Here is a 27168-nt window from a genome sequence, read left to right as displayed (position 1 = left end):
AATTAATTGATTAATATTACGAATTATATTATTCGAAATTATAATCGAGTTACTAGTTTCGTCCAACGTTAATCCTGGCGGACAGGAACAGGTGAAACTACCATCGGTATTGACGCAAGTACCTCCACCTCTGCATATATCCGGATTTAGATCGCATTCGTTGATATCGACGCAAGTTTTACCGTCCGCTTTGGCGTAACCTTTAGCGCAATCGCATTCGTTTTTATTGCATCTTTCGCAAGGCGAACCCCAAGCCACCCCCACCGAACAACAACATTCCGAACGTCTGCTCAATTGGGGTAAATCGTTTTCGCAACGACCTCGATTCAAAGTCGTCCAACAGGAACCTTTACGGTTATCTGAAAATTAATCCAACAACTCATAAACGCACGTTTAAAATAAATAAATAGAAAAATCGATAATTACCTATACATATTCTTCCGGTGTTATCTAGAATTGATCCGGGATCGCATTCGCATTTATACGAACCGCGGGTGTTGACGCATTCGCCGTTGAAACAAGCTTCGGGGCCCAATTCGCGACATTCGTCGATATCTTCGCAAACGTAGTTCTTCGGATTCATTTGGGTACCGGTGGGGCAGATGCATTGAAAACTACCCGGAGTATTCCTACATTGACCGCCGCTGCACACCTTCGAAATTTATCTAATAATTCATAATGGACGGACACGATTCCAAAAAGCCGAAACAAAAACTTGCGTTGAAATATTCGATACAACAACAACCGCCGAGAAAATTTAGAAAGTTACTGCCGACGATTTTCCATCGTCCATAAATGGAGATACTATTTCCACCCCCCTATCCCCCCACGTTCAAGTACAGAGTCGAAAAACAACGCCTAAACAACCTCACTGAGAACAAATTTTGGCGCCAAAAAAACAAAATCGAAGTAACCGATTGTAAGTTTGAAGCCTTAGATAAAATCGAGTGAAAAAAAAGCGATATAACTCACTGTATTGTGAGAGGTTAGTTTGTGGGATTGCTGCTCTCAATCGCCGAGCTCGGGTTGAAGAAACCGTCACTGAAGACGCTGGATATTGACGTCCTCGTGGCGGGGATAGGGGATAAATACCTAATCGCGGAACACCCTTAAATGTCTTAAATGAGGACATTCTCCGAAATTCTTACTTACCAAAGATTCGACTTCGCATTCGTTAATATCCGTACAAATTTTGCCGCTTTCGTCCACTTCAAAACCGGGGTTACATATGCATCTGTAGCTACCTATCATATTTTCGCAGGCGCCGTTCTGACAAATATTTGGATTTTGAGCGCATTCGTTAATATCGTTACCGTCGAAAGTAGAACCTAAAAATTATATTATTTATTTTCGAAACACCGACAACCGAAAATAAAACAAAAAATTAACCAATTCCGTTTACCGAATTTACCCGATTCGAATCCTAGTAATTTCTAGATCGAGCTATGTATTTCTATGAAAGGAATAATGGCCTTAGTCACGCTCTCATGTAGGCTAATCGGAATCGAAGAATCTTCCAGTTGCTTATTTTGGAACAAGGCTCTTCCGAATAATCCATAACTTATGTTTTACCTGTGTTAATCAAATTTCCTTTGTCCGTTTGTCTCGCCTGTCTGGATACAACCATTTAGCCGGAGTCGTACCTCTTTGTTTTTAGTCCCGCACTTGATTCTCATTGCCGCTTCACGTCCTGTAAGAAATTGAGTGACTCCTTCTATTCTCCTGGTTCCTTTTGGAGTTCCAGAGGCTCCAACTAGACCAGATTCATCAATAAATTCATTTTCCTGGGTCCTTTTGGATTTCCTGATGCTGAGTGGCTCCAACTAGACCAGATTCATCAGTAATACCATTTTACTGACTCCTTTTGGATTTCCAGAGACTGAGCGGTACCAACAAGACCAGATTCATCAGTAATACCATTTTACTGACTCCTTTTGGATTTCCAGAGACTGAGCGGTACCAACAAGACCAGATTCATCAGTAATACCATTTTCCTGACTCTTTTTGGATTTTCAGAGGCTGAGTGGTTCCAGCTAAGCCAGATTCATCAGTATTTACATTTTCCTGGGTCATTTTACATTTCCAGAGGCTGAGTGGTTCCAGCTTTGTTAGATCCATCAGTAATTCAATTTTCCTAGATCCTCTTGGATTTCCAGAGGCTGAGTGGCTCCAACTAGACCAGATTCGTCAATAATTCCATCATCCTAGATCCTTTTGGATTTCCAGAGGCTGAGTGGTTCCAGCTTTGTTAGATCCATCAGTAATTCCATTTTCCTAGATCCTCTTCGATTTTCTAAGGCTGCGTGGTACCAACAAAGTCCAATTTATCACAAATTCCATTGTCCTGACTCTTTTTGGATTTCCAGAGGCTGAGTGGTTCCAGCTAAGCCAGATTCATCAGTATTTACATTTTCCTGGGTCATTTTACATTTCCAGAGGCTGAGTGGCTCCAACTAGACCAGATTCGTCAATAATTCCATCATCCTAGATCCTTTTGGATTTCCAGAGGCTGAGTGGTTCCAGCTATGTTAGATTCATCAGTAATACCATTATCCTGGGCTCTTTTCGATTTCCTGATGCTGAGTGGCTCCAGTTAGACCAGATCCATCAGTAATACCATTTTCCTAGATCCTCTTCGATTTTCTAAAGCTGAGTGGTACCAACAAGACCAGATTCATCAGTAATACCATTATCCTCAGTCCTTTTGGATTTCCAAAGGCTGAGTGGTTCCAGCTAAGCCAGATTCCTCAACATTTCCATTGTCCCGAGTAATTTTGGATTTCCAGCTCCGTTCAGTTTATAATAAAAGTTTGTTTAAACAAGATTCGATCCCGCTGATTTTTCCATTATATAACGTATAAAATATTTTCGAATTTGACATACCTGGACCGTGGGGACATAACAAGTCGAAATCCGTCGTACCGGGCATCGGACACGGTTGACAAGTGGTACCCCATCCCATCGGTTTTCCGGATATAATGGTACAACAACAACAACTCGATTTGGTGACGGCCGTCGTCGACGGATTGAAACAGAGTCCGTCCCTGTATTCTTGATAACAGAGATCTCTCCGTATATCTAAACAGGATCGTCCGTCGGGACCTAAACTGAATCCTAAATGACACTCGCATCTAAAACTACCGGGCGTATTGAAACAATTGCCAAATTGACAAGGATTGTCGATACATTCGTCGATGTCGACGCAATGTCTTCCGTCTGGTCCGAGCCGATAACCCGAATTACAAACGCATCGAAAGGAACCCTCCATATTGATACATTTGCCGTGATCGCACATTCCTGTATTCATAACAAAAAACGAATATTTCATTATTAAGATATTAGAGTGGAAACAATTCGTATCTCACCCGTAGAAGCGCATTCATCTAAATCGCTACAAAAAGTATTATCGCTCGATTCGACGAATCCCGGTAGGCAGGCGCAGGTGTAGGAACCGGGAGTGTTTTGACATCTACCGTTTAGACATATCCTCGGATTTTCGTAGCATTCGTCTATATCTGAAACAATTCTCTCGAACTTAGCGATTTAATAATAATACCCGCCGCCATCTTCGTTTACATCTTAAGCGTCCATCTTGTATACAACTTTTAGGTTAACTTTGTATATTTACCTATACACGCGTATCCGGTCGGAGATAATTTGAATCCGGGTTTACATTGACACTTGAAACTACCGTCCATATTGATGCATATCCCGTTGGAGCACATTCCGATTTCGGTACATTCGTCGTGATCGGTGCACATGGTACCGTCGGGAGAAACGTCGAATCCCGGAGGACACAAACAGGAAAAACTACCGGGAAGATTCGTGCAACGTCCGTTGATGCATTTTCCTTCTCTACATTCATCGATATCTAAAAATATTTATAAATATATATATAATAATTGGTTTTTCAAATTAATCGACGTACCTTCGCAAATTTGATCTCTATTTAACCTGTATCCGAGATCGCATATACAATCGTATCCTCGAATCGTATCGACGCATTTTCCCTGTCCGCAAATGTCCGGTCTCAAGATGCATTCGTTGACGCTGATTTGTCCTACTTGATTCACGCCCGGTATAACTCCCGGTGTTATATCGAAACTACCTTCGACGGGGGTGTGCATCGGGTGCGAAGGCGCCTCGCATAATCGGCGATGTTCGTCTATTAAAGCAAAAAAAAAAAACGGCGCTTGAGACCCAATCTGGTTGCTATTAGAATATGACATTACCTTCGCCGTATTCCGGACACGGGGTGCATTCTTCCCCGCTGTACATGGCCCATCCTTGTCCCATATTAACGCCGCAACAACAATCTTTCTTCGATAGACGAAACTGCAGTTGCTTGCTGCACCGCCCTTCCTCGGACCGTTGCGTATAACATAATCCTTGTCGACCGTCTTGGGGGAAAACGAATTTTATTTTTTTTTTTTTTAAACCATCGGGTGTAACTTAAACAAGACTTACCGATACAAAAGGTTTTGTCTTGGCTCTGTATAAAACCGGGGTTGCAAAGACATATGTAACCGCCGTTGGTGTTGATACATCTTCCGTCTTGGCAAACGTCTTCATCTTCTTCGCATTCGTTTTTATCTTCGCAGCTGTTCGTGGCTGGGTTTCTCGTTTGACCTGGCGGACATTCGCACGTGAAGGATCCTATGGAATTGACGCAGGTACCACCTTGACATAGATGCGGTATCGCCTCGCATTCGTTGATATCTGCGGAAAGATTAATAAATGGAGGGAATGGGAAACGACCGGGGGTGGGGGGGGGTGGTCTAATACTAACCGACACATTCGTCTGTTTTTATATTTTTCAAAAATCCCGTTTCGCAATCTAATCTGGAAGGACAATGTTGACAAGGATGACCCCAGGCTTTACCTACGGTTGCGCAGCACAACGTTTTCGTACACACTACCCCTTCTAATTGATTAACGCATAGATTACCGCGGTACCCCGTATAACACGGTCCGGTTCTATAATCTGAAAAAATAAAATTAGTCTCCTAGTTCGCGAGATTTCGATTCTTTGAAATTTGATTTCCGGGCTATAAAAATTTAGTTACCTGTCTCACAGTGGCTTCCGGAGAACCCGTAGAAACAGGCGCACCTGTCTGGACCTATACATCTACCTCCATTTTTACAAGCTTCTTCACAAATAGCTGAAAAAATGGTAAAGATTCAAAATTTAATATCTCTTCGATTTGGAATACTAACGTTCCGTGCAGAATTCTCCGCTGTATCCGATTGGACAGACGCATTTCCCATCTACACATGATCCGCCATTCATACAAATAGCTCGACATGATTTTCCATCGGCGCCTGTAAATAAATTCCATCTCTAAGCTTTATAAATTATGAAAATTCTAGAAGAATCTAGAACGGTCTAGTTTGAAGCTTACTAACTAATTCTTGATTATTTTTAGAACTATCTGGTATATTTTCGTCAAATAAGCAACGTTCAAGCACATTTTGAAGCTTCTCAGATCGTTTTTTTACTTTTTAGACGAATCTACAACAGTCTAGATTAATTTCCAAATAATTTGAAACATTTAAACCGAGTTTTAAGGTATCAAACTAAATCTTGATTATTTTTAGACCTATCTGGTATATTTCAATGAAATAAACAACGTTTAAGCACATTTTGAAGCTTCTTAGATCGTTTTTTTACATTTTAGACGAATCTACAACAGTCTAAATCCATTTCTAATCAATTTGAACCATTTAAACCCAGTTTTAAGGTATCAAACTAAGTCTTGTTTATTTTTAGAACTATCTGGTATATTTTCGTCAAATAAACAACGTTCAAGCACATTTTTAAGCTTCTTAGATCGTTTTTGTACTTTTTAGACGAATCTACAACAGTCTAAATCCATTTCTAATCAATTTGAAACATTTAATCCCAGTTTTAAGGTATCAAACTAAATCTTGATTATTTTTAAAACTATCTGGTATATTTTCGTCAAATAAACAACGTTTAAACACATTTTGAAGCTTCTCAGATCGTTTTTTTACTTTTTAGACGAATCTACAACAGTCTAGATCCATTTCTAATTAATTTGAAACATTTAAACCCATTTTTAAGGTATCAAACTAAGTCTTGTTTATTTTTAAAACTATCTGGTATATTTTCGTCAAATAAACAACGTTTAAACACTTTTTGAAGCTTCTCAGATCGTTTTTTTACTTTTTAGACGAATCTACAACAGTCTAGATTAATTTCCAAATAATTTGAAACATTTAAACCCAGTTTTAAGGTATCAAACTAAATCTTGATTATTTTTAAAACTATCTGGTATATTTTCGTCAAATAAACAACGTTTAAACACATTTTGAAGCTTCTCAGATCGTTTTTGTACTTTTTAGACGAATCTACAACAGTCTAGATTCATTTCCAATTAATTTGAAACATTTAAACCCAGTTTTAAGTATCAAACTAATTCTTGATTATTTTTAGAACTATCTGGTATATTTTCGTCAAATAAACAACGCTTAAACACATTTTGAAGCTTCTCAGATCGTTTTTTTACATTTTAGACGAATCTACAACAGTCTAGATCCATTTCTAATTAATTTGAAACATTTAAACCCATTTTTAAGGTATCAAACTAAGTCTTGTTTATTTTTAGAACTATCTGGTATATTTTTGTCAAATAAACAACGTTCAAGCACATTTTTAAGCTTCTTAGATCGTTTTTGTACTTTTTAGACGAATCTACAACAGTCTAAATCCATTTCTAATCAATTTGAAACATTTAATCCCAGTTTTAAGGTATCAAACTAAATCTTGATTATTTTTAAAACTATCTGGTATATTTTCGTCAAATAAACAACGTTTAAACACATTTTGAAGCTTCTCAGATCGTTTTTGTACTTTTTAGACGAATCTACAACAGTCTAGATTCATTTCCAATTAATTTGAAACATTTAAACCCAGTTTTAAGTATCAAACTAATTCTTGATTATTTTTAGAACTATCTGGTATATTTTCGTCAAATAAACAACGCTTAAACACATTTTGAAGCTTCTCAGATCGTTTTTTTACATTTTAGACGAATCTACAACAGTCTAGATCCATTTCTAATTAATTTGAAACATTTAAACCCATTTTTAAGGTATCAAACTAAGTCTTGTTTATTTTTAAAACTGTCTGGTATATTTCCATCAAATAAACAACGTTTAAGCAGAATTTGGAACTTCTTAGATCGTTTTTATACATTTTAGACGAATCTACAACAGTCTAGTTTCATTTCCAATTAATTTGAAACATTTAAACCCAGTTTTAAGGTATCAAACTACTTCTTGATTATTTTTAGACCTATCTGGTATATTTTCGTCAAATAAACAACGTTCAAGCACATTTTTAAGCTTCTTAGATCGTTTTTGTACTTTTTAGACGAATCTACAACAGTCTAAATCCATTTCTAATCAATTTGAAACATTTAATCCCAGTTTTAAGGTATCAAACTAAATCTTGATTATTTTTAAAACTATCTGGTATATTTTCGTCAAATAAACAACGTTCAAGCACATTTTGAAGCTTCTCAGATCGTTTTTTTACATTTTAGACGAATCTACAATAGTCTAGATCCATCAATCAATTGGGAATTCATAGTAGTACAAACCTTGTATTTGTTTTGCTCCGGGTCCGCACGTGGAAGATTTCTGTCCACCATCGCACAAACACACGTTCGGCGACACACATTGACCGTACCCACAACTTCTCGAACAAATTGCTAAAATAAAAAATACAATTATTCCACCCTATACACAGAGGCTCGTCGAATAGATACGTTTTCAAATAAACTGATACATTTTCACGCTTCAATAAAGTGTCGTATCTTTACCCAATTTCGGCAACATACCGGTAATTCTTAAAAACGGGCTCTGTTGCCGACGCGCCCCGTAAATATTTAAGTAAAATTACTATTAGTATATTAGTATCGAAATACTTACGAATTATGCATAAACCTAATAAATTGTGTTTTTGCCATCCGGGACAACAGTAAGTTCTTGTTCTTGATCTACATACATTCGGTCTGAAATAAAAAAATATCAAAATCACCAAAAGGATTTCAAAATTTATGAATTGTCGTTTATTTCATTCCATACTGTTTATTTTTATGTCTGTATTTCCGGTTTGTTTTCGAATGAACCATTCGAAAACACGTAAATATGACAAGTCGGCCATTTTGTCTGGGTGTACTAAGTTTTAATTGTTACTTTTGTTTTTACAACGGGAGTTTTTTAATCCGAAAACCTCTGTAGTCCAACACAACAAAAATCAACCGTTTTTTAAATGAATTTTCCTGAGATTAAGGATTTAAAAATGCAAATTGTATTCGAACGACAAAGATGGCCGAACAGTTAATGACGTAATTCCGGAACTATCAATTCCTCATAACCTCGAAGGTTTTTATGCGTTTATTTACTTCAAAAATTCGTTTTTTTATTGAAATTTTCGTACGGATCAATAAACTGCAGTCTATTTAGATAAAAAAAGGGGTTATCTTCCATTTATTTGCAACTAGAATAGTTGAAATTCTAAAATAAAAAATATTGTTTTACTATTTCAAGATCAATTGAAGTTCCTAAGGTCATCAAATTATCATATTATAAATGTTTTACGTATATCCAACATGTGAAAAGAAAAAATAGTATCTTCGAATGTTGTCGATAAAATTTGACCTCGTTTCGTAGTTTATTTTAAGGAAACTGTGTATTCTGCTTTTGTTTAACTTTTTCTACATACAACATAATATATACGGGAGTAGTTAAAAGTTTCCAAGTACCGATAAATCTTGTGATAATAAGAGAAAACAATCAAACTAAAAAAAAAAACCCAAAGATTTATATACTCTATTCTAATATTAATGTAGCGTCGCTGATAATATCTATTTGGTCGCTATATTCAATTAGGTTCGCGTCTTCATTATAATATATAAAACGTATAACGCCCTCGGGCGGATTCTTCTTGTTATTGTATTAAGATTTTTAATATTTGAAACAATAAAGTTCGAAAGAGCTTCCTGAGTGTTTCGAGATATTTATATGCGACTAATATATATTTAATTATAAAAAAAAAGACGCGAACGCTGAATTTTGTAGTAGTATAATTATTTTACAACCATTTTAAGATACATTTTTTTCGTCGTCCATTTTGAATTCTAACCAAATATCACTTAAATATCTTAAACGACTCACATAGTGCTATACCAACGACGATAATGGTTACACAAGGACGCCCCGTCCATAAAATTCAATTCATTCAATTATAAAGTCATTATGGGTTAACCAGAACGTTTTTTTATCTAAACAAAGTCATTATGGGGTATCTAGATATTGTTTTTCCACTTCTGTAAAGGCACTTGTAACAAAAAAGTCATTATGGGTTAATCAGAACCGTTATTTTACCTCTACAAAGGCTCTTGTCAAAGAAAAGTCATTATGGGACATTTGGATTTTGTTTTTCCGCTTCTGTAAAGACCCTCGTCACAAAAGAGTCACATTATGGGTTAACCAGAGCCGTTAGTTTACCTCTACAAAGGTTCTTGTCAAAGAAAAGTCATTATGGGGCATTTGGATTTTGTTTTTCCGCTTCTGTAAAGACTCTTGTCACAAATAAGTCACATTATGGGTAAAACCAGAGCCGTTAGTTTACCTCTACAAAGGCTCTTGTCAAAGAAAAGTCATTATGGGGCATTTGGATTTTGTTTTTCCGCTTCTGTAAAGACCCTCGTCACAAAAGAGTCACATTATGGGTTAACCAGAGCCGTTAGTTTACCTCTACAAAGGCTCTTGTCAAAGAAAAGTCATTATGGGGCATTTGGATTTTGTTTTCCCGCTTCTGTAAAGACTCTTGTCACAAATAAGTCACATTATGGGTAAAACCAGAGCCGTTAGTTTACCTCTACAAAGGCTCTTGTCAAAGAAAAGTCATTATGGGGCATCTGGATTTTGTTTTTCCGCTTCTGTAAAGACTCTTGTCACAAATAAGTCACATTATGGGTTAACCAGAGCCGTTATTTTACCTCTACAAAGGCTCTTGTCAAAGAAAAGTCATTATGGGGCATCTGGATTTTGTTTTTCCGCTTCTGTAAAGACTCTTGTCACAAATAAGTCACATTATGGGTTAACCAGAGCCGTTAGTTTACCTCTACAAAGGTTCTTGTCAAAGAAAAGTCATTATGGGGCATTTGGATTTTGTTTTTCCGCTTCTGTAAAGACTCTTGTCACAAATAAGTCACATTATGGGTAAAACCAGAGCCGTTAGTTTACCTCTACAAAGGCTCTTGTCAAAGAAAAGTCATTATGGGGCATTTGGATTTTGTTTTCCCGCTTCTGTAAAGACCCTTGTCACAAATAAGTCACATTATGGGTTAACCAGAGCCGTTATTTTACCTCTACAAAGGCTCTTGTCAAAGAAAAGTCATTATGGGGCATTTGGATTTTGTTTTTCCGCTTCTGTAAAGACCCTCGTCACAAAAGAGTCACATTATGGGTTAACCAGAGCCGTTAGTTTACCTCTACAAAGGTTCTTGTCAAAGAAAAGTCATTATGGGGCATTTGGATTTTGTTTTTCCGCTTCTGTAAAGACTCTTGTCACAAATAAGTCACATTATGGGTAAAACCAGAGCCGTTATTTTACCTCTACAAAGGTTCTTGTCAAAGAAAAGTCATTATGGGGCATTTGGATTTTGTTTTCCCGCTTCTGTAAAGACCCTCGTCACAAAAGAGTCACATTATGGGTTAACCAGAGCCGTTAGTTTACCTCTACAAAGGTTCTTGTCAAAGAAAAGTCATTATGGGGCATCTGGATTTTGTTTTTCCACCTTTGTAAGGGATCCTGTCATGAAAGAGTCATTATGGATTATCCAGATCCGTTTTTTTATCTAAACAAAGTCATTATGGGGTATCTGGATGTTGTTTTCCCACTTTTTTAAAGGCTCTTGCTATTAAAAAAGTCATTATTGGTTATCTAGATCCGGTATTTCATTATGAAAGTCATTATGGGACATTTGGATTTTGTTTTTCCGCTTCTGTAAAGACTCTTGTCACAAATAAGTCACATTATGGGTAAAACCAGAGCCGTTAGTTTACCTCTACAAAGGCTCTTGTCAAAGAAAAGTCATTATGGGGCATTTGGATTTTGTTTTTCCGCTTCTGTAAAGACCCTTGTCACAAAAGAGTCACATTATGGGTTAACCAGAGCCGTTAGTTTACCTCTACAAAGGTTCTTGTCAAAGAAAAGTCATTATGGGGCATCTGGATTTTGTTTTTCCACCTTTGTAAGGGATCCTGTCATGAAAGAGTCATTATGGATTATCCAGATCCGTTTTTTTATCTAAACAAAGTCATTATGGGGTATCTGGATGTTGTTTTCCCACTTTTTTAAAGGCTCTTGCTATTAAAAAAGTCATTATTGGTTATCTAGATCCGGTATTTCATTATGAAAGTCATTATGGGACATTTGGATTTTGTTTTTCCGCTTCTGTAAAGACTCTTGTCACAAAAGAGTCACATTATGGGTTAACCAGAGCCGTTAGTTTACCTCTACAAAGGTTCTTGTCAAAGAAAAGTCATTATGGGGCATCTGGATTTTGTTTTTCCACCTTTGTAAGGGATCCTGTCATGAAAGAGTCATTATGGATTATCCAGATCCGTTTTTTTATCTAAACAAAGTCATTATGGGGTATCTGGATGTTGTTTTCCCACTTTTTTAAAGGCTCTTGCTATTAAAAAAGTCATTATTGGTTATCTAGATCCGGTATTTCATTATGAAAGTCATTATGGGACATTTGGATTTTGTTTTTCCGCTTCTGTAAAGACTCTTGTCACAAAAGAGTCACATTATGGGTTAACCAGAGCCGTTAGTTTACCTCTACAAAGGTTCTTGTCAAAGAAAAGTCATTATGGGGCATCTGGATTTTGTTTTTCCACCTTTGTAAGGGATCCTGTCATGAAAGAGTCATTATGGATTATCCAGATCCGTTTTTTTATCTAAACAAAGTCATTATGGGGTATCTGGATGTTGTTTTCCCACTTTTTTAAAGGCTCTTGCTATTAAAAAAGTCATTATTGGTTATCTAGATCCGGTATTTCATTATGAAAGTCATTATGGGGCATTTCGTTTCTTTTAATCTGTTTTTAGAAAGGCTTTTGTCACAAAAAAGTCATTATGGGTTATCCAAAATCCCTTATAGTACTTCTATGAAGGCTTTTGCGACATTATGGGGTATCCAAAATCTCTTATATTACTTCTATGAAGGCTTTTGCGACAGTAAAGTCATTATGGGGTATCCAAAATCTCTTATATTACTTTTATGAAGGCTTTGGCGAAAGGAAAGTCATTATGGGGTATCTAGATTTTATTTTTTCACTTTTGTCGCAAAATACTCATTATGGGTTATCCAGATGTGTTGATATGAATAACTCTCGTCAAAGATAAGTCATTATGGGATATCTGGATGTTGTTTTCCCACTTTTTTAAAGGCTCTTGCTATTAAAAAAGTCATTATTGGTTATCTAGATCCGGTATTTCATTATGAAAGTCATTATGGGGCATTTCATTTCTTTTAATCTGTTTTTAGAAAGGCTTTTGTCACAAAAAAGTCATTATGGGCTATCCAAAATCTTTTTTATTACTTCTATGAAGGCTTTCGCGGAAGGAGAGTCATAATGGGGTATCCAAAATCTCTTATATCACTTCTATGAAGGCTTTTTCGAAAGTAAAGTCATAATGGGGTATCCAAAATCTCTTTTATTACTTCTATGAAGGCTTTCGCGAAAGGAGAGTCATTATGGGGTATCCAAAATCTCTTATATCACTTCTATGAAGGCTTTTGCCAAAGGAAAGTCATTAAGGGGTATCTAAAATTCCTTATATCACTTCTATGAAGGCTTTTTCGAAAGTAAAGTCATTATGGGGTATCCAAAATCTCTTATATCACTTCTATGAAGGCTTTTTCGAAAGTAAAGTCATAATGGGGTATCCAAAATCTCTTTTATTACTTCTATGAAGGCTTTCGCGAAAGGAGAGTCATTATGGGGTATCCAAAATCTCTTATATCACTTCTATGAAGGCTTTTGCCAAAGGAAAGTCATTAAGGGGTATCTAAAATTCCTTATATCACTTCTATGAAGGCTTTTTCGAAAGTAAAGTCATTATGGGGTATCCAAAATCTCTTACATTACTTCTATGAAGGTTTTTGCGAAAGGAAAGTCATTAAGGGGTATCCAGATTCCGTTGTAAGACTTTTACAAAGGCTCTCGCTGAAAAAAAAATTATTATTGACGATTCATATGTGTTATTTTACTTTCGTGAAAGAAAGCCTTCACGAAACGTTCAAATTTCATTTACTATTCAAAACAATTATCGTACTACAACAATCCATCTCGTGTGCAAACGTACGAGACATTCTGTACATACATTTCTGTCTGTAACGAAGAAATTCTTCTAGTCCAAAAACGTAAATACACATAATTTCCGAATAACCCAGAAATAAATAGCAACGGCAGCATGTCGAACTTATAATTATATTGTCAGCGGGGTTGTACTGGATTCAATGAATTTACGAGTGAAGATGTTCACACATTAATTTTAAATGTAATCGTTAATAGTGCAGTCGAATTTAATGAAAAACAAACATTTTTAATAGCTACTTAACTCCCAGAAAGTTAAGTACAAAGTTTACCACAATATGTGTGGTAAAGATCGAAAAATATGAAATTAAGAAAACCAATTATCAAAATTATGGATGAAAGAATCGATTTCAAACCAGACCAGAGACACAAGCATGATGCCACCGAGGAATATTATCTCAAATCCATGTTTTTTGGTTATAAAGTGGTTCGGACACGTCTAGAATTTGTTTTCTGATTTATTTTTGGATTATCCTCATTGTATATGTATATATAAAGGCTTAAAACAACCCCTAACAAGAAGAAGGGAAAGAAATGAGGCTTCAATATTTACACCAACTCAATTTAGTAAACAAACTTTGTGTAAAATTTGAATCAACGAATATTTCCAACATTTAAGTGACGAACATTTCAAAACTCCGCCCTACAAAATCGATTTCCGTACTAGATACTGCAATTCCATACATTTTGACCGCACTATATAAAAACAATCAGTGTACCTTACATATTTTAAATATGTAAATGCAAATAGGGCGTTCCTTAACCGTAGGGAGTAATGATTTGGAAAAAAAAAATAACCGACTGAATTATAAATTATGTGATACGTCTATTTGAATGAAAATTCCAAATTAGACGTTATCAATTTTGATAATATTTTAGTCTTTTTGTTTTTAACTATAATAAAATATTATGTCGGAAAGACAAGACTCAATTAATTGCTCTTAAAAGCCAATTAAGATACCAAGTGGTGTTTAAGAGACTCGATGTAGACGTTTCAGTGATGAAAAATTGTTGGGAACTATGAAATTGTATAAATTAATGTAACAGGTGTTTCCTTACAATATTTAATACGAAAAATCTATAAATTTTGTTTGGGGGGCCGTAAAAAGAGGTTTTTTCGAAATAAAAAGTGTTTGTTCGACGAATAGGTCTTCAGTAGACACCTCCGCATTCCCCAAAACCAAAATTTACCTACTAAGTGTTGCCTAAACCAACCTTTACTCCATATTTGATCCCGTGCGACTTCCTTTTGTTCCCAAACATGAAAAAAGCAACTCCTCAAAGTTATAAAAAAGATTCGAACAGTCTAACAGTTTTTTTGAAATAAAAAGTGAAAATAATGAAGATGTTGAAGCTTTTTGAAAAAAAAATGTCATAGCAATTCACAGAGCTGCCCGTGGACGCCTGGAGTGCACCTGGATCAAAGAAACTGTCCCGCAAAATTACCAGAGGAAGGCTGTTCCGATCGAGGTACCTCCAGAACAATTTGGACCGCATTTTCAAATGGAAAAAACTTTCGAAAAGTTCGAAATTTATTTGCGGGAATAAGAAAAATCATTGAACACCAAACAAAAACTGTACCGAGCCATAAATTCGATGTTTTGACTGTCCAAAAACATCTCGCACGTTGGTTTCCCTATTTTGTTTGGGAGGGGCCATAAAAAAAGGTTGTCGAACAGTTTTTTTGAAATAAAAAGTGAAAATTATGAAGATTGCAGATAGAGCTGCCCGTAGACGCCTGGAGTGCACCTGGATCAAAGAAACTGTCCCGCAAAATTACCAGAGGAAGGCCATTCCGATCGAGGTACCTCCAGAACAATTTGGACCGCATTTTCAAATGGCGAAAACTTTCGAAAAGTTCGAAATTTATTTGAGGGAATAAGAAAAATCATTGAACACCAAACAAAAACTGTACCGAACCATAAATTCGATGTTTTGACTGTTCGAAAACATCTCGCACTTTGGTTTCGCTATTTTGTTTGGGGGGGGCCATAAAAAAAGGTTGTCGAACAGTTTTTCTGAAATAAAAAGTGAAAATTATGAAGATTGGCAGATAGAGCTGCCCGTAGACGCCTGGAGTGCACCTGGATCAAAGAAACTGTCCCGCAAAATTACCAGAGGAAGGCCGTTCCGATCAAGGTACCTCTAGAACAATTTGGACCGCACTTCAAATGGAAAAAACTTTCGAAAAGTTCGAAATTTATTTGCGGGAATAAGAAAAATCATTGAACACCAAACAAGGACTGTACCGAACCATAAATTCGATGTTTTGACTGTTCAAAAACATCTCGCACGTTGGTTTCCCTATTTTGTTTGGGAGGGGCCATAAAAAAAGGTTGTCGAACAGTTTTTCTGAAATAAAAAGTGAAAATTATGAAGATTGCAGATAGAGCTGCCCGTGGACGCCTGGAGTGCACCTGGATCAAAGAAACTGTCCCGCAAAATTACCAGAGGAAGGCCATTCCGATCGAGGTACCTCCAGAACAATTTGGACCGCATTTTCAAATGGAAAAAACTTTCGAAAAGTTCGAAATTTATTTGCGGGAATAAGAAAAATCATTGAACACCAAACAAAAACTGTACCGAACCATAAATTCGATGTTTTGACTGTTCAAAAACATCTCGCACTTTGGTTTCCCTAAATATACTTTAGTTATACCCCGTATAATACATTAACAAGTTTATTTACCCTCGTATTTAATTATATACGGGCAAAATCGATTTTTCTCACATTCAAGATTGTATATTTTAATTTAGAATATTCTCCAGTACGGCACTGGTTTTTTTTTTAAAGTTTCAATATTCATTTTCGATGCAGTCGATAATTATCTAAAGTCGGTTTAAAAATAACATTCAACTTTTCCTCATTAACATAGTCATATATTTAGATATCGATCAACGTCGTATTTGCAGCATCCATATTAATTACAAAATCAGCTTAAATAAATTTCTTGGAGAGATCTATGCAACAATTATTTCGTTTAATCTCTTTACCAACGTCAATCAAACAAATTCTCGTTGAACTATATACATAAACACGACGGTATCTGTGTGCATTTAATTTGATATCTCAGATTATCTTATTAACCTTGTCTAATGGGTTTAAGAATTCAATCTTCTTGGCTTAGAAATGATATTCGGTATGAACGATAATATTTTAAATATTCTCAATGTATATTTATAAACTTACCGACCGATGTTTTTCTATTTCGAATAAAATTATAAATTGATTTCGATATCCGAAGATATTCCCAAAAATATCCGGCATTACTTAGAGATGGCGCTAGTTTGAAGTCGCCATGTTGTTTAGTATCTATTTGACAGCTGTCAATAGTGAATTTAAAAAGCGTTAGTCCAAACGATATATAATCTTAACTAGTTTATACTCCGGGTTAAACTGTTACTTCGTTATCAACACCAAAATATTGCGTAGCAAAGTTTCAACGAGACTTTACGATTTGCGAAGACCAACAGCGCAGAAATCCGCAAAACTGAACTGGATGATCGTCGACTAAGATGCCTTCGACATAAATCTTCTCAATAGCATCTGGAATGTTTTTCCCATATGTTTAATTCTCTTAATATCCATATTGACAGCTGTCAATAGTGAATTTAAAAAGCGTTAGTCCAAACGATATATAATCTTAACTAGTTTATACTCCGGGTTAAACTGTTACTTCGTTATCAACACCAAAATATTGCGTAGCAAAGTTTCAACGAGACTTTACGATTTGCGAAGACCAACAGCGCAGAAATCCGCAAAACTGAACTGGATGATCGTCGACTAAGATGCTTTCGACATAAATCTTCTCAATAGCATCTGGAATGTTTTTCCCATATGTTTAATTCTCTTAATATCCATATTGACAGCTGTCAATAGTGAATTTAAAAAGCGTTAGTCCAAACGATATATAATCTTAACTAGTTTATACTCCGGGTTAAACTGTTACTTCGTTATCAACACCAAAATATTGCGTAGCAAAGTTTCAACGAGACTTTACGATTTGCGAAGACCAACAGCGCAGAAATCCGCAAAACTGAACTGGATGATCGTCGACTAAGATGCCTTCGACATAAATCTTCTCAATAGCATCTGGAATGTTTTTCCCATATGTTTAATTCTCTTTATATCCATATTGACAGCTGTCAATAGTGAATTTAAAAAGCGTTAGTCCAAACGATATATAATCTTAACTAGTTTATACTCCGGGTTAAACTGTTACTTCGTTATCAACACCAAAATATTGCGTAGCAAAGTTTCAACGAGACTTTACGATTTGCGAAGACCAACAGCGCAGAAATCCGCAAAACTGAACTGGATGATCGTCGACTAAGATGCTTTCGACATAAATCTTCTCAATAGCATCTGGAATGTTTTTCCCATATCTTTAATTCAACGGGATTAAAATGCTAGTTTGAAACGCCTAGGAAAAAAATATTAGGAGTTACCCTCAAATAGACTTCGGGATCTACTGGAGTGCTGGGTAATTAGTTTATAGAGAGTGTGAATTAGGCTACGATGCAATAGAGAAAATACTAGAAAAGAATACTCCTGGGAGTTTATAGAACAATTTAAGAATACGAGTTTCTCCAGTTTCATGATTTGGACTTGAAAAAATTGTAGTTTCATTGAGAATTTGTCTCATCCAATCTAAGAAATCCTCCTTTTCCTCCGTAAAATTTCTTCCGCGTTTCCTCAGTGATCATTTGGACGTTCGACCTTCATTCCTCGCTGGCGTTATTCCGAGTTAAAAATCCCGAAGGTTAAGGCGTCAGCATTTTGGGATCAGGAAAAATCGTAAACAGCGACTATTAAGTAACGTTATTGCAGCGTTTGAACGATTAATCTGTAGATTACTTTAAGAAAAAGAAACTGCTGTTTCATTGAAACAATCGGTGGCAAAATTAGGCTTCAAATTAATTCAGTATCCATCGCATCGGCATCCAGCAACTTTTTCCCGTTCTCGGACTTCAATTCGAGTCGAATTTATATGTTAAATCCTAGTTGAAATTTCATCAGAAATGACAATAAAATTAAATATTAATTTAATCCAATGAATATAGATGATCTAGTGGCGATAACTTTAAAAAAAGTTTTAAAAAGAAATGGTATTCAAAAATCGTCTGTCGGCAAGATGGGCCTGACTTTTGTCTTTTGACTTTGTCTTTTGCCTTTGTCTTTGTCTTTGTCTTTTGACTTTGTCTTTTGCCTTTGTCTTTGTCTTTGTCTTTTGACTTTGTCTTTTGCCTTTGTCTTTGTCTTTGTCTTTTGACTTTGTCTTTTGCCTTTGTCTTTGTCTTTGTCTTTTGACTTTGTCTTTTGCCTTTGTCTTTGTCTTTGTCTTTGTCTTTTGACTTTGTCTTTTGACTTTGTCTTTGTCTTTGTCTTTGTCTTTGTCTTTGTCTTTGTCTTTGTCTTTGTCTTTGTCTTTGTCTTTGTCTTTGTCTTTGTCTTTGTCTTTGTCTTTGTCTTTGTCTTTGTCTTTGTCTTTGTCTTTGTCTTTGTCTTTGTCTTTGTCTTTGTCTTTGTCTTTGTCTTTGTCTTTGTCTTTGTCTTTGTCTTTGTCTTTGTCTTTGTCTTTGTCTTTGTCTTTGTCTTTGTCTTTGTCTTTGTCTTTGTCTTTGTCTTTGTCTTTGTCTTTGTCTTTGTCTTTGTCTTTGTCTTTGTCTTTGTCTTTGTCTTTGTCTTTGTCTTTGTCTTTGTCTTTGTCTTTTGACTTTGTCTTTTGCCTTTGTCTTTGTCTTTGTCTTTTGACTTTGTCTTTTGACTTTGTCTTTGTCTTTGTCTTTGTCTTTGTCTTTGTCTTTGTCTTTGTCTTTGTCTTTGTCTTTGTCTTTGTCTTTGTCTTTGTCTTTGTCTTTGTCTTTGTCTTTGTCTTTGTCTTTGTCTTTGTCTTTGTCTTTGTCTTTGTCTTTGTCTTTGTCTTTGTCTTTGTCTTTGTCTTTGTCTTTGTCTTTGTCTTTGTCTTTGTCTTTGTCTTTGTCTTTGTCTTTGTCTTTGTCTTTGTCTTTGTCTTTGTCTTTGTCTTTGTCTTTGTCTTTGTCTTTGTCTTTGTCTTTGTCTTTGTCTTTGTCTTTGTCTTTGTCTTTGTCTTTGTCTTTGTCTTTGTCTTTGTCTTTGTCTTTGTCTTTGTCTTTGTCTTTGTCTTTGTCTTTGTCTTTGTCTTTGTCTTTGTCTTTGTCTTTGTCTTTGTCTTTGTCTTTGTCTTTGTCTTTGTCTTTGTCTTTGTCTTTGTCTTTGTCTTTGTCTTTGTCTTTGTCTTTGTCTTTGTCTTTGTCTTTGTCTTTGTCTTTGTCTTTGTCTTTGTCTTTGTCTTTGTCTTTGTCTTTGTCTTTGTCTTTGTCTTTGTCTTTGTCTTTGTCTTTGTCTTTGTCTTTGTCTTTGTCTTTGTCTTTGTCTTTGTCTTTGTCTTTGTCTTTGTCTTTGTCTTTGTCTTTGTCTTTGTCTTTGTCTTTTGACTTTGTCTTTTGACTTTGTCTTTGTCTTTTGACTTTGTCTTTTGACTTTGTCTTTGTCTTTTGACTTTGTCTTTTGACTTTGTCTTTGTCTTTTGACTTTGTCTTTTGACTTTGTCTTTGTCTTTTGACTTTGTCTTTTGACTTTGTCTTTGTCTTTTGACTTTGTCTTTTGCCTTTGTCTTTGTCTTTGTCTTTGTCTTTGTCTTTGTCTTTGTCTTTGTCTTTGTCTTTGTCTTTGTCTTTGTCTTTGTCTTTGTCTTTGTCTTTGTCTTTGTCTTTGTCTTTGTCTTTGTCTTTGTCTTTGTCTTTGTCTTTGTCTTTGTCTTTGTCTTTGTCTTTGTCTTTGTCTTTGTCTTTGTCTTTGTCTTTGTCTTTGTCTTTGTCTTTGTCTTTGTCTTTGTCTTTGTCTTTGTCTTTGTCTTTGTCTTTGTCTTTGTCTTTGTCTTTGTCTTTGTCTTTGTCTTTGTCTTTGTCTTTGTCTTTGTCTTTGTCTTTGTCTTTGTCTTTGTCTTTGTCTTTGTCTTTGTCTTTGTCTTTGTCTTTGTCTTTGTCTTTGTCTTTGTCTTTGTCTTTGTCTTTGTCTTTGTCTTTGTCTTTGTCTTTGTCTTTGTCTTTGTCTTTGTCTTTGTCTTTGTCTTTGTCTTTGTCTTTGTCTTTGTCTTTGTCTTTGTCTTTGTCTTTGTCTTTGTCTTTGTCTTTGTCTTTGTCTTTGTCTTTGTCTTTGTCTTTGTCTTTGTCTTTTGTCTTTGTCTTTGTCTTTGTCTTTGTCTTTGTCTTTGTCTTTTGACTTTGTCTTTGTCTTTGTCTTTGTCTTTGTCTTTGTCTTTGTCTTTGTCTTTGTCTTTTGTCTTTGTCTTTGTCTTTGTCTTTGTCTTTTGACTTTGTCTTTGTCTTTGTCTTTGTCTTTGTCTTTGTCTTTGTCTTTGTCTTTGTCTTTGTCTTTGTCTTTGTCTTTGTATTCGGTAGATGTGGTTCCTTCCGACTTTTTCCTGTTTACGAAATTGAAAACTTCGCTTAAGATACCGAAGAATATTTCAACCGAGCATCTGTTGGCTCCAAATAAAGATAATAGTGAATATTTGTATTGGAATACGTAAAAATTTTAAATTTTTTTTATTTTGTTAACACAGTTAAAATTGGATCGCGCGGTAAGTTGGACGAAGACGAATCATTCAACTTCATCGTTATTCTCATAGTAGGTCACGTACAACCTACACCTACAAAATAATGTTTCTGCAAACAAGATAATAACCCTAAACGTCTACTTAAATTGTTTGAATTATATTTGATAAAGAAAACCGGTAATATTACATCACGCTTGGAAATAATTTAACCACGTATAAGTTATGATACTATTTATAAACAATAAACTCCGTTAGTATATTTATACAACTAGTATTAATACCATAAATAACAATAACGAAATCAAATAATCGATCGACGAGAAGTGGATTATGTCAAATGTGGTCAAGACTTTAGGTTCGTTCCAACAGAAAACTCCTCAAGCAACACAATATGTAAAGGTCAAGAAACTCCCCAAAGCTCCACGAGTTTTGTGGTTGTCACTCAACATCGTCCACACCATCAACATCACCGACAAAAGTGTCTCTATACTACAGAGACATTCTGATTGAAATTCACCTGTCGGAATCGCTAGTGATAGAGCGTTTGAGCTGGGGCGATGCCCTAATCCATCTCAATAATACGTTTCGCCCTCCGAATATGTTGAACAATAAAAAAAAAGGAAAATACTCACCCTCCGGGCGGTAAATGATGCGTATCGGTACCATTATGAGATTGGCGGTCCAAATAGGGATTCCTCAATCTACTACCCTCTATTGTTGTTATTAAAAACCCTATTACCAAGATACATTCTTCTAATTTCATAATACGTTCGGTGTACGGCTCGCGAGGAGCCTCCTTCGATATCTGAAACTGTAAAATAAACAAAAATAACAAAAAGTGAGGGAATTCTGAACAAATATAAAAATAAATAGCGAATAACGCCCTCAAATTATTGCGATGTTATAGATTTGATTTCAATCGGCAAATGATTGTGCATTTTTTTAGCATTGTAAAGTATTGAGCCTTTAACTAATACCGAACGTGAACTAGATCGCAGTGCAACGAATTTGCGTCGATTATAATATGTAATGTCCAGACAGGACCAAATCCAAAGCGTAGACGATTCGGGACGAAATTATCCCGGATATCAGCACGTCCCGTATTCACAACACGTGTGGTAGCGCCCCCCGGTACCATCCCTTTCCTGAATTAAAAAAAAAACACCCCACGCAATCATCTAAACGGCGATTATATCGAAAAATATCCAATAAACGTGTTTTTCTTTCGTGAAAATTCTTTGGGAATATTATTTTATGAACAAACCTCGTATTAATCTGTAATTATCGTAGTTACTCTATTCGTTTATGAATATAAAGCTAAAAAAAAAAACGTAATTAACATTTCCCGCATTGCATTACATTCATTTCGTTTTTATCGGTTTCCAACTATGTTTAGTATCATCATCATCATCATCATAATTGGTTCTAATTAACCGAAGAAGTCCTGTTTATATGTCAACATCGAGTAATTGATCCCCATTACTAGCAATTAGTTATATTCAGATGGTCTCACAAGTACCAGGCCCATCATCTCTTCATTGTTTGACCGCCGAACCGATTTTTCAAGTCCGGTAACAGATAATAATCCGAAGGGATTAAATCTGACGAATATTGTGCATGGAACAGCAATTCAAACTTTAATTAATCAATTTTGATCGATGCAATAACTGATGGATAATCTGGTGCAAACAAACAGTTTCTCCTTAGCCAAATGCTGTCGTTTTTTCCTTGTTTTCTTCGCTCAAATGCTGTAATAATAATCGCCGTTGATAGTTTTCCCATTTTCAAGATATTTAATGATAATTATCCCAAAAAAATCGACGTTATGACCTTGAACGCGGTCTTTGCCTTCTTTGGAGCCTTTTTAGTCCATTATTGTTTGTATTTTATTGTTTCGTGCGTGAAACGATACACCCACGTTACGAAACGGCGCTTTATTTCCACGAAACATTGCTAAGATCTATGGAAACATCTTCACGGCGCTGTTTTTGTTTCTTTCAGAGCAAACGCAGCGTCCATTTTGCACACAGCTTTCTCATATCCAAATTTTCAATCGGGTTTGTGGATTTTCTTCAACATTTCTGGAAGTCTTCAAATCATTCGGTCCAGTTACAATGATTTAATAATTATTATAATAATAATTAGTATAATGAACGGCCTTGGATTTACAAAACAGTATCTTGTAACGGAAGTTAAGTGATAATAAGTAACTACATCTGCAAAATATCCGGAAAACGATAAAAAAATTATTCCGACTGCTGTTATCCACCATTTTTTAAATATAAATAACGTTTTATGTTTTATTTCAACTTGAATCTTTTATCTAAATAATTTTCTTGGTTTCCAATTTATATTATGAGGAAAATCGCGTGGATTTGTGTTAAACTAAACGACGCCATTTTGTAGAGAGTCACGTGTTTGTTGTTGTACAGAAAACTGCATCTGGAATCTCATTTGGACTACAAGTTCGCCATATTTATCGCCGGGTGATTTTTTCTTGTTATTTCATTCGAAATTCGAAATTCGAAATTAATTTTTATTTTCCCGACGATTTTAAAGATAAACTAGGTGAAAAAATACACAATACATTTTGTAATTAAAGTAACAAACTTTTTTGTATAATATGGTATGGTATAAATATTTATTTCGAATTATGTTTGAAAAATATGAAACATTTTTTTATAACTTTCAATAGAAAAAGAATGTGTCTAAGTAACTAGGTAAATTTGATTTTTTAAATTTCATTTTTGTAGGATATATACAGGGTGAAAGTTCGAGTATAAAATATTGTGACAAATCGTAATATAAAAATTCCTAGAATTCACATTTGTAGAATAGAAAAGTTGTTATACGACAAAATTTGAAGAAAAATATCGATATTATCGGAAAAAAAATACAACAACGATTTGTCGATTATACAGAGCGAGTTATAAAACATCAACTTTTGAAAATAATTTTACTATTTCAAAAGAGATCGTAAATAAAAAAAATATAATTTTTTTTGTTGATATTTTATATAAAAAGATTTTTGATACGGAAATTACGAAAAATTCATAAGTTTAATGGAAAAAAAATAGTTTGAAATGAAAAATTTGAAGAAAAACGTATGTATGGTATAAATATTTATATAAGTTTATTTAAATATTTATTACGAATTATGTTTGAAAAATATGAAACATTTTTTTATAAATTTTAATAGAAAAAGAATGTGTCTAAGTAACTAGGTAAATTTGATTTTTTAAATTTCATTTTTGTAGGATATATACAGGGTGAAAGTTCGAGTATAAAATATTGTGACAAATCGTAATATAAAAATTCCTAGAATTCACATTTGTAGAATAGAAAAGTTATTATACGACAAAATTTAAAGAAAAATATCGATATTATCGGAAAAAAAATACAACAACGATTTGTCGATTATACAGAGCGAGTTATAAAACATCAACTTTTGAAAATAATTTTACTATTTCAAAAGAGATCGTAAATAAAAAAAATATAATTTTTTTTGTTGATATTTTATATAAAAAGATTTTTGATACGGAAATTACGAAAAATTCATAAGTTTAATGGAAAAAAAATAGTTTGAAATGAAAAATTTGAAGAAAAACGTATGTATGGTATAAATATTTATATAGGTTTATTTAAATATTTATTACGAATTATGGAGGAGAAATATGAAACATTTTTTTATAAATTTTAATAGAAAAAGAATGTGTCTAAGTAACTAGGTAAATTTGATTTTTTAAATTTCATTTTTGTAGGATATATACAGGGTGAAAGTTCGAGTATAAAATATTGTGACAAATCGTAATATAAAAATTCCTAGAATTCACATTTGTAGAATAGAAAAGTTATTATACGACAAAATTTAAAGAAAAATATCGATATTATCGGAAAAAAAATACAACAACGATTTGTCGATTATACAGAGCGAGTTATAAAACATCAACTTTTGAAAATAATTTTACTATTTCAAAAGAGATCGTAAATAAAAAAAATATAATTTTTTTTGTTGATATTTTATATAAAAAGATTTTTGATACGGAAATTACGAAAAATTCATAAGTTTAATGGAAAAAAAATAGTTTGAAATGAAAAATTTGAAGAAAAACGTATGTATGGTATAAATATTTATATAGGTTTATTTAAATATTTATTACGAATTATGGAGGAGAAATATGAAACATTTTTTTATAAATTTTAATAGAAAAAGAATGTGTCTAAGTAACTAGGTAAATTTGATTTTTTAAATTTCATTTTTGTAGGATATATACAGGGTGAAAGTTCGAGTATAAAATATTGTGACAAATCGTAATATAAAAATTCCTAGAATTCACATTTGTAGAATAGAAAAGTTTTTATACGACAAAATTTGAAGAAAAATATCGATATTATCGGAAAAAAAATACAACAACGATTTGTCGATTATACAGAGCGAGTTATGAAACATCAACTTTTGAAAATAATTTTACTATTTCAAAAGAGATCGTAAATAAAAAAAAATATATTTTTTTCTGTCGATATTTTATATAAAAAGATTTTTGATACGGAAATTACGAAAAATTCATAAGTTTAGTGGAAAAAAAATAGTTTGAAATGAAAAATTTGAAGAAAAACGTTTTTATGAAATGATAAATTACAAAGTTCCATGGGGGAATTTCGTTAAATGCGAATGGCTTTCAAGGGAAAGGCAATCCAAGAATACCAGAAGATCGGAAACTGAAAAATATCATTCGCAATAGTGTCGCAACTCAAAAAATCCCTTGAAACTTGAAAATTTCATCTGAAATTACGTCACGTTAAAGTTTGCCGTCAAAAATAAAAAAAAAATATACGATAAAGGAAAGATATGAATCCAACACTCACTCAACTATTTTCCAAATCGTCAACCCGAAAATTTAGAGTACCATTAACTACCACATGTCTTTAGTTACTTAATATTATAAGCAAAAACCAGCACTCGAACGCGTTTCACCACGACACGGCCTTAACTGATATAAAATCACGATGTTTGATATCTGAAAGCCGAGATTCGACTGTAAACGCTTCGAAATGGTCCGGCGACTAAGTGCGATGCTTAATTTCTTCATTCTTCGAATTATATTGGAAGTTGCGCGCTCCTATGCTTAATTTTATAATTTCTCTAATTCAAACATGGAGATCGTATTTACAGGAAGACACATTTCAGTCCCTTCGAACCATTTTTATTATTTATTTGTTGTTTTTATATTTATTTCGACTTCAACAGAGGCGACTCGTCATAAAAAAAACTAAATATTACGAAAAACAACTTTCGAAATACGTATTTCTGTCGTGGGGATTCCCGTGGAGGCGCGCCTGGACCACTTCGGCAACCACCGAAGTTTCCGGCACATTTTTAGTATGACTCCTCCTTCTTTAGCACTTTTAACATCAAAATGAAACTTGGAGACCACAGAAACGAAAATATTCTCAAGGAAAAACACAATTAGACCGAGAAAGAAGCCAAAACTTTAGACGTAGCGATGGCTGGCAAGATCTAGCACTAGCCGTCCACAAATCAATCTCCGCAGCAAAAGATGGACACGTCTGGTGTAAAAACAAGCTGAGATATACTTAAATTGGGTCTTCTACATCTCTTATTGGGGGATCTAAAAGCAACAAGCGCGATCCGGAGTGCTGCTGGTGCACCGGGAAAGTAAAAACTACAGACCACGTCAGATTCAAATCTGATCGGCTTTTAAAACGACACGTGCTTATAATCCTCGGCTGCATACTCTTCTACCATGATCTATGAAATAGAAAGCAGGCTTAGACTGGTCTTATATCATTGATGCGATTTTCCCACCGGGTTTTTATGGTTCAGTTTTAGCTTTAGTCTTAAAATAGGTCTGAGAGGCATTTCTGGATAATAGGATGGATTCGGAAATCAATTTCATACGATTTCACCATCATTTTCACTGATTCGTAACACGGTGCATTAATTCGATCGAACGGCACTTTCTTCTTCTCCCGTATCTGCCATTTCTTCCATCAAACGTTCCGATAACTAAGTTTTGACATCTTTAGAGTGTCAGCTGTCTTAATCGCCTTCACTTTACGGTTTTACGAAATGATTTTCCGATATTTACATCCTCTTTGAAGCGACCGTTTAAACCACTTCTTAACCATCGATTCTACTAAG

At 34.6% G+C, this 27168-nt stretch overlaps 1 protein-coding gene across 1 annotated transcript in view; it reads right to left on the bottom strand.

Annotated features, from left to right (window-relative positions):
* The window catches only part of LOC130895017 (fibrillin-2-like), a 56443-nt gene extending 30382 nt beyond the window's left edge, over nt 1-26061 (bottom strand). The window contains exons 1-16 of the mRNA XM_057802108.1: nt 25872-26061; nt 21638-21816; nt 7957-8039; nt 7626-7736; nt 5218-5322; nt 5067-5162; nt 4790-4984; nt 4468-4719; nt 4233-4400; nt 3929-4165; nt 3629-3871; nt 3366-3515; nt 2884-3297; nt 1153-1328; nt 427-652; nt 54-359 (exon numbers count right to left, since the gene is read on the bottom strand). Of these exons, the coding sequence (XP_057658091.1) occupies nt 54-359; nt 427-652; nt 1153-1328; nt 2884-3297; nt 3366-3515; nt 3629-3871; nt 3929-4165; nt 4233-4400; nt 4468-4719; nt 4790-4984; nt 5067-5162; nt 5218-5322; nt 7626-7736; nt 7957-8039; nt 21638-21768 (2893 nt within the window). The 5' untranslated portion in view covers nt 21769-21816; nt 25872-26061. The remainder of the gene's footprint in view (nt 1-53; nt 360-426; nt 653-1152; nt 1329-2883; nt 3298-3365; nt 3516-3628; nt 3872-3928; nt 4166-4232; nt 4401-4467; nt 4720-4789; nt 4985-5066; nt 5163-5217; nt 5323-7625; nt 7737-7956; nt 8040-21637; nt 21817-25871) is intronic.
* Nucleotides 26062-27168: the final 1107 nt, after the last annotated feature.

Source organism: Diorhabda carinulata, chromosome 6, assembly GCF_026250575.1.
Source record: "Diorhabda carinulata isolate Delta chromosome 6, icDioCari1.1, whole genome shotgun sequence".
Taxonomy (NCBI): Eukaryota; Metazoa; Arthropoda; class Insecta; order Coleoptera; family Chrysomelidae; genus Diorhabda; species Diorhabda carinulata.
Note: the sequence above shows the minus strand (reverse complement) of the source record. Positions and strands in the feature narration are given on the sequence as shown.